The sequence below is a fragment of the Microtus pennsylvanicus genome, chromosome 2, assembly GCF_037038515.1.
Source record: "Microtus pennsylvanicus isolate mMicPen1 chromosome 2, mMicPen1.hap1, whole genome shotgun sequence".
NCBI lineage: Eukaryota > Metazoa > Chordata > Mammalia > Rodentia > Cricetidae > Microtus > Microtus pennsylvanicus.
This window is the reverse complement of record NC_134580.1, coordinates 99,692,848-99,705,107: the sequence shown is the minus strand read 5'-3', so window position 1 is coordinate 99,705,107 and position 12,260 is coordinate 99,692,848. Positions and strand designations below refer to the sequence as shown.

Here is a 12,260-nt window from a genome sequence, read left to right as displayed (position 1 = left end):
CCGTATAGTGCTGAGGTTAAATTCTTTCCCCACACCCAAAGGGAACATTAACTTTAACTGGTTTATCACTGCTGTGCTTTTGTTTCTGCCAAATGGTTAGGCTCTGTGGCAAATGCCTTTAGCAATGAGCCATGTCCCTGGACTTTTTTTTTTAATGGGGTTTTGTTTGGACATTTCAAACTTTATATTAATGCTTTCTTTTGCTGCATGACTGCATTTATGTGTATGACCTTCTGTCATACAATTGTTCGTTTATTTTTCCTTCAACTTTGTTATGTTTTGCCTCCCAGGAACACCATTATGCGGGAGCTTGCCCCACAGTTCCAGATCCCATGGTCCATCCCCACAGAAGCCGAGGACATTCCCATCGTCCCTACCACATCTGGCACTATGTAAGGAAATGTTAAAAATCTGGGCTGGGCGGTGGTAGTGCATGCCTTTAATCCTAGCACTTGGGAGGCAGAGGCAGGTGGATCTCTGTGAGTTCAAGGCCAGCCTGGTCTGCAGAGTAAGTTCTAGGACAGGCTTCAAAAGCTACACAGAGAAACCCTGTCTCGAAAAGAAAATATGTAACTCCAGCACCGTGTCTAATCTCAGCACCCTTTGTTTTCTGATTCTCCAGTAGAGTGTGATGGTGGGGGGTGAAGGTTTGGGGTGGGAGAATGGCTCTGAGAACACTCCCCATCTTAGGATGGAACTCCGCTGTGTCATCGCAATTATCCGTCATGGAGATCGAACTCCAAAGCAGAAGATGAAGATGGAAGTGACCCACCCAAGGTAGGAAGAACGGCCTAATTTAGATGGATAGTTCTTTGTAGGGAGAAGGGATGGAGCACAGTTCCCAGGAGGTCTGATTTCTTTTCTTACTTTTTACTTCTTTAAAGGTTTTTTGCTCTCTTTGAAAAACATGGTGGATACAAGACAGGAAAGTTAAAACTTAAGCGACCTGAGCAGCTCCAGGTAAGGTGGTGGGTCTGGGCAGGAGCCCTAGTCTGACAAGAAAGAGTGTGGGGTTGAGAAGGGATGGACGGGAAGGTGAAATGGACAGGAGGAAGGCCTACACGGTTCCCGGTGGTCTCTCTAGGAGGTACTGGACATTACGAGGCTCCTGTTAGCCGAACTGGAGAAAGAACCAGGCATTGAGATCGAGGAGAAGACCGGGAAGCTGGAGCAGCTGAAGTCCGTGCTGGAGATGTGAGAAAGGGGACAGCAGCAGGGAGCTCCTCACAGGAACTGAGGTGCAGGGCAGAACGTGATGCATGGCTATTCCCTGCAGGTATGGCCACTTCTCGGGTATTAATCGGAAGGTGCAGCTGACTTACTACCCCCACGGAGTGAAAGCTTCAAATGAGGGCCAAGGTGAGCAGCTCTCTCCCGTATCTCATCCTCCTTTTCTTCTTTCAAATTTTTAAAATTATGTTTACTTATTTAGTGGGGGTGGGGCACACGTGCCAGAGAGCAACTGTGGAGCTCAGAGGACAACTGTGGGGGTTGGGTCCCTCTTTCTATCATGTTGGTCCTGGGGGTAGACCTTGGGTGCTTAGGTTTCGTGGCAGATGCCTTTACCAGCTGAGCCATCTCACTGGCCTCTTTTGTAAGACCCAGTCTTTCTGTGTAACCCAGGCTGACTTCAAATTCCCAGCAATCCTCATGCCTCCATTTTCCAAGAGCTGGTTTTCCAGGCATGTGACACCATACTCGGCTCTCTCAGATCTCTTATTCGCGACCTTGTAGATGGTTTCTACCTGTAATTACCTCTGTTCTTTTTTTTTTTTTTTTTTTTTTGGTTTTTCAAGACAGGGTTTCACTGTAGTTTTAGAGCCTGTCCTGGAACTAGCTCTTGTAGACCAAGCTGGCCTCGAACTCACAGAGATCCGCCTGCCTCTATTACCTCTGTTCTTGTCAGAAGCCTAATGTCTGGGTGTTCCCATCATAGTCCCTGGGAAATGCCCATCCACACACCTTCTTCCCTCAGATACACAGAGAGAAGCCCTGGCTCCCTCTCTCCTGCTGGTACTGAAGTGGGGTGGAGAGCTGACTCCTGATGGCCGTGTGCAGGCCGAGGAGCTGGGGCGAGCTTTTCGCTGCATGTACCCTGGAGGCCAGGGTAAGTGTTAGAAAGTGAGTGCCCAGCGTGGCTGGGATAAGATAATTAGAGTGAGGGGAGGGGAGGAGAGGGGAAGGAAGGAGCAGATGCTGTGAGGATACTAAAGGGACAGATAATATTGTTCCCCCACATGACTGGGTGACAGTCTGTGCTGGCATTCCCCTTTGCTCCAGGTGACTATGCTGGCTTCCCTGGCTGTGGGCTGCTTCGTCTCCATAGCACTTTCCGTCATGACCTCAAGATCTACGCGTCTGATGAGGGTCGCGTGCAGATGACTGCTGCTGCCTTTGCGAAGGTAAGCCCTCTCGTTCTTCCACTGCCTCCGCTTCCATTAGGTAGAGAAACAGTTTGGAGGACTCGATGGAAAGGGTTCAAGAGCTGCTGTGCTAATTCAGAGACGTCTGTGTCCAAAGGGGCTGGGAATGGTTGGAGTCGGCCTCTTCAGGCTCTCTCTCCATCCCATGTCTGGGACGTCGACCAGGAAGAGAAGCTATAGACCTGTGCTTTCCTTCCAGGGCCTCCTGGCTCTAGAAGGGGAGCTGACACCCATTCTGGTGCAAATGGTGAAGAGCGCCAACATGAACGGGCTGCTGGACAGCGACAGTGACTCCCTGAGCAGCTGCCAGCACCGCGTCAAGGCAAGGCTGCACCACATTTTGCAGCAGGATGCACCCTTTGGCCCTGATGACTATGACCAGGTAACATGCTCCTCCTCTGTACCCCGGCTACCCTGCAACCTAATTCCTAACATTCTGAATACTACTACCTGTTATATGCTAGGCACTGTTTTAGGATATTAATCTACGGTATTTTGTTTAATCCTTCCAACCACCCTTTGGGGTAAATTCATGTCCACAGTTTTCATTATCCACAAATTCAAAGATTAAAACTATTTATGTGAGGGCTGGAGAGATGGCTCAGACGTTAAGAATACTAGCTACTCTTCCAGAGGTCCTGAGTTCAATTTCCAGCAATTGCGTGGTGACTCAGAAGCATCTATAATGAGATCTGGTGCCCTCTTCTGGCCTGCATGCATACGTGCAGGCTGAATACTATACATAATGAATAAACAAATTTTTAAAAATTTATTTATTTATAAAAATATGTTGATATAAGTTTGGTTCATTTGGCAGACCTATCATAAGACTATTTAGAATCCTTATTTATTTCACTTAATGTAAATGTCATACATTTTTCTGCATTAATATTAATGTGTTTGATTGTGTCTTGAGCTCTGCTAGAGATATTATATGCCCTGTGGTTTATGTTTTAAATCCTGTAATCTAAAGGAAAGCTTAGTCCTTAAACCACTGACTTTGGGTCTTGAAGTTGGAGGACTGTTTCAGTGATCTATGTAAAAACGGCTTCCAGGATTATAACTTAGAGTTCTTACCAGTTCACTCCTCGCGGTCTTCCGGTATAACTCAGAGTTCTTACCAGTTCACTCCTCGCAGTCTTCCGGTATAACTTAGAGTTCTTACCAGTTCACTCCTCGCAGTCTTCCGGGATAACTTAGAGTGCTTACCAGTTCACTCCTCGCAGTCTTCCGGGATAACTTAGAGTGCTTACCAGTTCACTCCTCGTAGTCTTCCGGGATAACTTAGAGTGCTTACCAGTTCACTCCTCGCAGTCTTGGGCTCGTCTGGCCTCATTTGTGCTTCCCTGAAGTGGTAGTGCAGTGATGATTGCTTGGGAATCTGTTATATCTGGAGGCTTCACTAGAATTCTGGGATAGCTGGCTCTTGACTTCATCCTCTCCCTGTAACTGCAGGACCTGTCCCCTTCACAAGAATTTGTCATGTGATTGGTCTAGTATCTTAGTTTTCCCAGGTGAAGTTAGAAGCATCCCAAGTTTCCTTCCTTTTTTTTTTTTTTTTTTGGAAGCAGGGTGTTGCCATGGAGCCCGGATTGGTCTTGAACTTGCAGTGACCCTCCTGCCTCTGCCTCCGTCTACAAAGCTTCCAAGCTTTCTAAAGCAGGGGGTCCAGAAGTAATACAATGAATGGTTGTCATTTTATCGTGGGGAAGCAGTCACAAAGCGAGGCCTGGATCACAGAAAGAGAGAGAGAGACAAAGGACAAAGAATTAATGGTCACCTTTAATCTGCCTGGGAACTCTTAGAACTGGCCTACCCCTCTCTCATCTTACAGAGGAGGGACCTAAGTTCTAAGTAACTTAAACAACCCTGGCAGAGGTGGTCTGGACCCCAGGAGTCTTCTCTGAAGGCCTGGCTGCTTATACTTCAGTCCCTGCTGCCCATCGGCGTTGATGGCAGTTGCCGTTCCCAACTCAATCTTCTTTTTCCTGAGTATCTAGGCCACAGTTGGCCGGGTAATGGGTTGGGTTTGTTTGTTTGTTTACTGTCCCACACTTAATTTTGATAAGTTCTTTATTTTAGTGTATATTTAATTTTTTTATGTGAATGAGTGTTTTGCCTGTACATACATACATACATACATATATATATATATATATATATATATATATATATATATATATATATATATATATATATACTCCATGTTTGTACAATGCCCATAGAGGTCAAAAGAGGGCTTCAGATCCCTGGAGTTACTGACGACTGTGAGCTGCCATGTGGGTGCTGGAAACCAAACTCAGGTCCCCTGGAAGAGCAGATTCACTCTTAACAGCGGAGCCATTTCTCTGGTCCCTCTGGTAGCTTCTTGAATGACTTATTAAGGGGCAGACTTGTTTCCTTATTTTCCCAGCTAGTCTAGTGTTGTTCACTGTCAAACAGAAAATCTAGGGTTTCTCCCTATCTTTATGCCTCCTTTTGTTAGTGAGAATGAAGCTTCTGAGACCTTAGCCAGAACTCTTTATTCCATCTACACTTATTCCTTCCCATCTCTTTTCTTTTAGTATTTTAGTTGTTTGTTTGCTTATTTACTTATTTGTTGTTTTTCAAGACAGGGACAGGGTATTTTCTGTGTAGCCCAGGTTGTCCTGGAACTCACTCCGTAGACCAGGCTGGCTCAAACTCACAGAGATCCACCTGTCTCTACCTCCCAAGTGCTGGGACTAAAGGTGTGTGCTACCACTGCCCAGTTTATGTTTATTTTAAGTGTATATGTGCATATATATCTGTGTGTGGGTTTGTGCACTTGTGCCTAGGTGCCTATGGTGTCCAGAAGAGGTGTTGAATCTCCTGGAACTAGAGTTCTAAGTAGCCGTGAGCTACCCACATGGGTGCTGGGAACCAGACCCTCCCTGTCCCTGTGTATCAACAGTAAATGCTCTTAACTACTGAGCCATCTCTCCAGCCCTCCTCATTTTGTATTGATGATAACTGTCTTAAATTGAAGCTGGTCATGGTGGTGCACACCTTTAATCCCAGTCCTCAGGAAGCAGAAGTAAGGTGGATCTCTGTAAGTCTGAGGCCAGCCTGGTCTACAGAGTGAATTCTAGGCCAGCCAAGGCTACATAGCAAGACCTTATCTCAAAAACAAGCCTAACAAAAAAAAAAAAAAAGACAAAAAAACCCCCTAAAAACCCTAAGCTGAAGCTGGGTTAGATGAACACTGGTACTGTAAGTCAGTGTGAGACAGTCCTCTCTGATTCTCATCAGGACATTCCAGAGACTGTAAGGAATTTATTCTTTATTCTCCAGCACTTCTCACATGTATTTTACAGTACCCAAGTGAAGTGTACTTTTCTTGTGAGTATACTTTAATTTCTCTGGATCTGAAACTTTTAAGACGGTCCCCTCGGCCGGGCGGTGGTGGCGCACGCCTTTAATCCCAGCACTTGGGAGGCAGAGGCAGGCGGATCTCTGTGAGTTCGAGACCAGCCTGGTCTACAGAGCTAGTTCCAGGACAGGCTCCAAAACCACAGAGAAACCCTGTCTCGAAAAAAAACCAAAAAAAAAAAAAAAAAAAAAAAAAAGACGGTCCCCTCATGGATGCTTGTGTGTTGGAGCAGTGTCCTCATTTAAAGGCCCAGAACTGCCAGGATGCCCAGGAACAAAAGATCCCTCCTGAAATTAGCCAGCAGGCAGCTCTGTAACACAGCCAGTTTCTCTGTAGTAAACCACAGTCTGGGGATCGGCCTGAGCCTGTGCTCTCTTCCTCACAGCTGGCTCCCACCGGAAGCACTTCTCTCCTCAACTCCATGTCTATCATCCAGAATCCTGTCAAAGTCTGTAATCAGGTGTTTTCCCTGATTGAAAATCTAACCCACCAGATTCGGGAACGGATGCAGGACCCCAGCTCTGTAGGTGGGTGTGATTACTACTGTCTGCCCTCTAAAGTCTCGGGCATGGATGCATTCCTCAGGAACTCTTGATCCCTCTGGTTCTACGCTGGAAGTCAAGTCTGGCCCCCTTTGACTGTCTGCCTTCTTCTCAGACCTGCAGCTCTACCACAGTGAGACACTAGAGCTAATGCTGCAGCGTTGGAGCAAACTAGAGCGCGACTTCCGGCACAAGAGCGGGCGCTATGACATCAGCAAGATCCCTGATATCTACGACTGCGTCAAGTACGACGTACAACATAATGGGAGTCTGGGCCTCCAGGGCACAGCCGAGTTGCTGCATCTTTCAAAAGCTCTGGCCGATGTAGTCATTCCCCAGGTGTGTCTCATATAATGGATCCAGTAGGGTGGGAAGAATTGGGGGGGGAGGAAAGAAAGGGACCTAGAAAGGAAACTTGGAGAAGGAATGGAGTTGCTGCAGTTCCCAGGACTAGTCTGGGCACCAGGACTGACTGAAGAGACTTTTGGAGGGGCTGTGATGGACAGGAAGGAAACGCCAGGCCTGAGGGAAACGTGTGGCAAGAATAACTGAGTTGCTTCTTCTTCCTGGCCTGTGACCCTCAGGAGTATGGAATCAGTCGGGAGGAGAAAATGGAAATTGCTGTGGGCTTCTGTCTTCCCCTTCTGCGCAAAATCCTGCTTGACCTGCAGAGAACCCACGAGGATGAGTCTGTCAACAAGCTGCATCCCCTGTGAGGGAGGGCAGGGAGGGGAACTGGATGGAGGGAGGGAGGGCATGCTGGGAGCCCTGGGGGGCCAAGAAGAGATAGGGTCCGGGATGGTGAGGAGAGAAGTCTTTAGGTGGGAGGAGGAGTTGTCACAGGAAAGAATTATCTGACTGGGTATCTGATTTGACTTCCATGTCAGGTACTCCCGTGGAGTGCTCTCTCCAGGGCGCCATGTTCGAACACGTCTGTATTTCACCAGTGAAAGTCACGTTCACTCCCTACTCAGTGTCTTCCGTTATGGGGGACTTCTTGACGTAAGCATCCTCCTCCCTCCTTTGACCTCTGAGCATCTTTTCTAGCAGTCATCAGCTGTCCTTGCGTCTGTTTTTCCTGTGGACGTTTGCCATTCTCCTCGGTCCCCTGCCCACTCCTCTTACCTGTCCTTGGGCACTGGCTTACCTTTGTTTGTGTTTGGTAGGAGACCCAGGATGCACAATGGCAGCGAGCTTTGGCTTATCTTAGTGCCATCTCAGAGCTCAACTACATGACCCAGATTGTTATCATGCTTTATGAGGACAACACACGGGTGAGGAGCCAGCGGGTGGGATGAGGAAAGGGCCCTTCTTCCTACTCCCATTAAAAAGCAACTTACCTTTTATTTTTAAACACTTAGTGTGCTCATGCGTGTGTATGTGTGTGTGTATGCATGCATGCGCACGTGTGCACATGTAGGTATGTGCAGGCACGCACCGTACATGTATAGCAATCAGTGTGTGCATGCACTTGTAAAGGTGTATGCAGACATGCACTGTATGTACATGTATAGAGATCAGTGCGTGCATGTGTGCGCATAGGTGTTTGCAAGCACACACTGTATATGTATAAAGATCAGTGTGTGTGCAGGCATGCACTGTACATGTATAGAGATCAGTGTGTGCATGTGTGCGCATAGGTGTTTGCAAGCACACACTGTATATGTATAAAGATCAGTGTGTGTGCAGGCATGCACTGTACATGTATAGAGATCAGAGAACAGCTTGCAGGAGTTGACTCTCCTCTTCACTGCAGTGGGATCAAGCTCAGATCACTGGGGTTAGTGGCAAACCCTTACCTGCTGAGCTGGCCCATTGGTTCACAAAATCTTTCCTAGTTTTAGATTTTTATAGACTTTGGTCAGTAGACTTTTCTTCAACTGCCATATCTGTTGCTCTCTTTACAGTATACTTAATAAGTTTGTTTTCATCTTAAAGAAAAATAATTTCTAGAATCCAGCTAGATGCAGTGTGTAGGTGCGGCACGGCACAGAGCACCTAAAAGGAGTCCACTGGAACAGAACTCTGTTCTGGGGCGATGTTGAACCAGAGAAATAACCTAGAATAACTGTGGAATTTGGGACAATGTTTTATGAGTCTTGTTTCTGCTGATATTGCTCTGTGTGTGTGTGTACATATGTGTATACACACATGCCTTCTGCATCAGTCTTAGCAAAGACAGCTTTAAAGTTCTGCTGTGTATACCATAGCCAAGCTGTTACTAGGAGAGATGGAAAGGAAGGATTGTAGAACAGGAGGTGAGGCATGAGCTACTATAATAGATGAGTCCCAGACTGAGGGCAAGACCCTGAAACCTCAGTCTTGGCTTTCCTGGGTGGTTGTATCCTTGTGAGTTCCTCTCTGTTGCTCCCGCGAGTCCTGTCACCACATCCAGATTCTCCCAATTACCCTTCATATGGTGATGCCCCATAGGACCCATTGTCGGAGGAGCGGTTCCATGTGGAGCTCCACTTCAGCCCTGGGGTGAAAGGTATTGAAGAAGGCAGTGCCCCAGCTGGCTGTGGATTCCGCCCAGCTTCTTCAGAGGTGGGTCAGAGAGCTGGGATTTGGGGCTCTAGGACTTAGGGCCCAGGGAACCAGGTGATAGGAAACTGGGAAGTGATCAAGGGTGGTTAAAAAGGTTGAGGAGTTTGATATCAGGAAGATGAAAACCATTAATGTCTCTCCATTTGTCTATTATGAAACAGAATGAGGAGATGAAAGCAGATCAAGGCAGCATAGAGAACCTGTGCCCAGGGAAGGCCTCAGACGAACCAGACCGAGCATTGCAGACCTCTCCCCTACCTGTCGAGGGCACTGGCCTCCCAAGGAGGTCACCCCTCATTCGGAATCGAAAAGCTGGCTCCATGGAGGTAATGAGATGGACAAGATGATGATGGGGTACCAGTACTTGTAGGAAAATATCCTCGTTCCTCTGAATCTTCTTGAGACTTAATGCTTGAGCCCCTTGCAGTGGTATTTATTATGTTTACCTAATGTTTCTTTCACAGCTGGTCCCCAGTAGGACTTCTTTAAGCTGGTTGTTACTTGTGATGTTAAAGACTTGCCAATGAGCAATACCTAAGGGGAAAAGTTTTAGGATAAAGTAGAGGCAGTATGACTTCTGGGCTGACATCACCATTTGACTCTTAGAAGCTGTGTGACCTTGTCCAGGTAGCTTCTCAAACCTTTCATCTTTTTCCCTCTATACAATGTGAGCAATATCTACCTTATCTTATAGATGCATTAACAGTCACTGCAATAGCCGTGCAGTGTGGTGGAGGCCAGGCCCTGTCCTTCTCTTTGTTCAGGCTTGAGCAGTTCTTGGCACTTGAATGCTATTAGGGTTATCTATAATGTCATGCCAGAAGGATGATTGATCATCCAGAGTCTGTGTCTCTCCTGATGAGGAGGTTTATCTGCCTGGGTCTGTGTTGTGATATTTTTAGACTTTTTCTCAAATCCCACTTCTGGTTTTCTAATCTAGAGGACAGAACTTGTACAGATTTATCACTGCATCTCCTTACTTTCCTCAGGTTTGGATTTGTCTTTCTTGGTAATGCGATTTTCTTCTTTGGCTCAGTGATACTTTCTTTAATTTCCTCCATGACTTTCCTTTGGATGTCATGACTTATCCTGGTCTGGATGCTGCTCGGAACCATGGATCTATTCAACTGCTCTCTGCGGGCCTCTGTCTTATGGGACTTGTTTTTTCTGCTTTAGGATATCTCAAAAAAATCTGTAATAAGCTTTCATGGTTAATGCAGATATTTACATTTCAGATTTTAGAGAAGGCCAAGAAAATAAACTGCAGTCTCTGTTCAGACTTACCCTTTGCTTCCCGGCTGTTTTAGGGGATCGCTGATTGGAACATGTGGTTTCTTTAGCAGAGATGTGCCTTAGTTTCCCTTGAGGTGCGGGTGGAACCGGGTGCCCAGCAATCTGCACACACTGACCCGACGACAGGACAGTATGTGCTTGTCTTCCCGGGCTGTCCCTTTGCCATCTTATGTCAGCACAGGGGACATCACTCTGCACATCCTCTCTCAGGCTTACTGGGATTGTCTTCTTTCTGGAAGTTTCCTTGAGTGTGATTCCTTTTCTTTGTGGCCTCACATATGCCAGGCAAGTGTTCTAAGCACCGAGTGGCATCCGCAGCCCTTTCTGTTGTCTTTCATTTTGAGACTGGGTTTTGCTGAATTACCGAGGCTGATGTTGAACTCACCCTGTAGCTCATGCAGACTTTGAACTGGTGATCTTCTTGCCTTATCCTCCTGAGCTGGACTCACAGGCTTGAGCCTCCAGAACTCTCTGCGATTCCTGTTGTAACCACATTCCTTCTTTTGGGTCTCTGGTATTTAGATCCTGGCTCATTCAGGGTGATGACTATTCAGAATGTGCTCCTCAGCCAGTCCTTAGTCACACAGCCTTATATTATTAGTATTTTCTTTCCTTGCTCTGTAGGCCAATATTGGACATCTTATCCTCATCAATGACATCTCATCCCTCCTTCTTCTCTTGTCATCTCATATTTTTGAACTGTTTTAGATTATAAAATTTGTGACCTTAATAGCAGCTGTGCCCTAGCTGACCATCCTCTCCAGCTCTCTGACTCTGCCCTTTGGGCACTGGGACTTTGGGAACTTGGGGGCTATAGGAGCCTTGACCGGCTTTCCACCCGGTCTGATTGCAGGTCATGAACATGCAGTGCACGGGGAACCTGGACCTGATCCCCTTGAGGGGACGGCGCCGCAGGAGGTCAGGAGACCTCCCCCGGCTTTCCCCAGCCATCGGCCTACAGCCCCGGGCTGTGTCCACCACTCACCTGGCTTCCTGCACACAGGTGTCTCTTCCCGCCTTGCCTTCCTTTCCTGCCTTCTGTCTTTGCTTTTGGGATCTAGGGAAACTGCTCCTTGTTTAGGTGGGATGTGTGGATGTTGGGAGCTGTGTGGTTGGCCCTCATGGAAATTTTGGGGGGAAAAAATCAGTTTCATGTATCCAGGAATAAAATAATTGGAGGGGAGGGCTTCTTGGCTTATACAAGAAACTGAGGATGGCTCCATTCACCCCAGCTGTCTCTGGAAAAAAGAGAGGGCAGGCCATACTTTATTTGTGGCTGAGTCATTGATTTTTGAGTTCTAGGAAGGAGCAGGTAAGACTGAAGTGCCGACTTGACTGAGGACGACAAATGGTTGGATCGTGGTTCGCCAGATCTGGGGGGTGGGGGTGGGGAGGTTGCAAGGACCAGTGTTTGGGCAGTAGACATGCCTTCTAACATAGATGAACTCCCTGGACAGTTCACTCTGCAGCGTGCACTCCGTTCCCTTTTTCCTCTTCCACCATAAAAATCTTTTGGCTCATCTAATCTTTTTGATACTGCTTGGCTTTGTAGGGGAAAGATTCAGAACCTGGGTTTTCTACTTTGAGGTGACAAGGGGATTAATATAAAGTCCTTTTTCTACAGGTGCTCTCTGAAACTTCATCTTCAAGGCCCGGTGGCTACCGGCTGTTTTCATCTTCGCGTCCCCCAACAGAGATGAAGCAGAGTGGCCTAGGTAGGCTTCCCGCATCTCTTACCTGTTGTTGGAAAGGCTTGTCTGTCTGTTATCCAGAGTTTTATTGTGGGAAATCTTCATCACGGGAACTGTCAGATGTAGGAAGGGATGGAGTGGAGGAGTTACCTTTGGATAGGTCTAGGTGATTGTTTTCACCCCAGAAGAGTGTTTACCTTTTGATTTCCCCACTAATCCCCATTTCCCTAGCCGCAGGGTATTTTTCTGGCTTTCCTTCTCATTCCTTATCTGTCCCTCCAGTCCAACCCAGACTTTAAGGGACCATGGAGGCTTTGACCCTTCAGAGTTATCAGTGACAGGTGCTTGGGTTATGCAGGTAAAGCTAGAGGTA

At 47.1% G+C, this 12,260-nt stretch overlaps 2 protein-coding genes across 23 annotated transcripts in view; one reads left to right on the top strand and one right to left on the bottom strand.

Annotated features, from left to right (window-relative positions):
- Serf2 (small EDRK-rich factor 2) overlaps positions 1-12,260 on the bottom strand; it is a 233,729-nt gene that overhangs the window by 111,055 nt on the left and 110,414 nt on the right. The window lies entirely within an intron of this gene.
- The window catches only part of Ppip5k1 (diphosphoinositol pentakisphosphate kinase 1), a 47,987-nt gene that overhangs the window by 11,117 nt on the left and 24,610 nt on the right, over positions 1-12,260 (top strand). For 11 of the 22 annotated variants that reach the window (XM_075961938.1, XM_075961944.1, XM_075961936.1 and 8 more), the window contains exons 11-27: positions 291-392; positions 691-777; positions 885-960; positions 1,085-1,194; positions 1,277-1,359; positions 1,976-2,107; positions 2,281-2,402; positions 2,623-2,805; positions 6,200-6,341; positions 6,472-6,695; positions 6,941-7,068; positions 7,244-7,358; positions 7,523-7,630; positions 8,790-8,903; positions 9,065-9,229; positions 11,050-11,199; positions 11,821-11,911. In XM_075961938.1, the coding sequence (XP_075818053.1) occupies positions 291-392; positions 691-777; positions 885-960; positions 1,085-1,194; positions 1,277-1,359; positions 1,976-2,107; positions 2,281-2,402; positions 2,623-2,805; positions 6,200-6,341; positions 6,472-6,695; positions 6,941-7,068; positions 7,244-7,358; positions 7,523-7,630; positions 8,790-8,903; positions 9,065-9,229; positions 11,050-11,199; positions 11,821-11,911 (2,132 nt within the window). The remainder of the gene's footprint in view (positions 1-290; positions 393-690; positions 778-884; positions 961-1,084; positions 1,195-1,276; positions 1,360-1,975; positions 2,108-2,280; positions 2,403-2,622; positions 2,806-6,199; positions 6,342-6,471; positions 6,696-6,940; positions 7,069-7,243; positions 7,359-7,522; positions 7,631-8,789; positions 8,904-9,064; positions 9,230-11,049; positions 11,200-11,820; positions 11,912-12,260) is intronic. The other 11 variants (XM_075961945.1, XM_075961940.1, XM_075961934.1 and 8 more) reach the window with 3 other exon arrangements.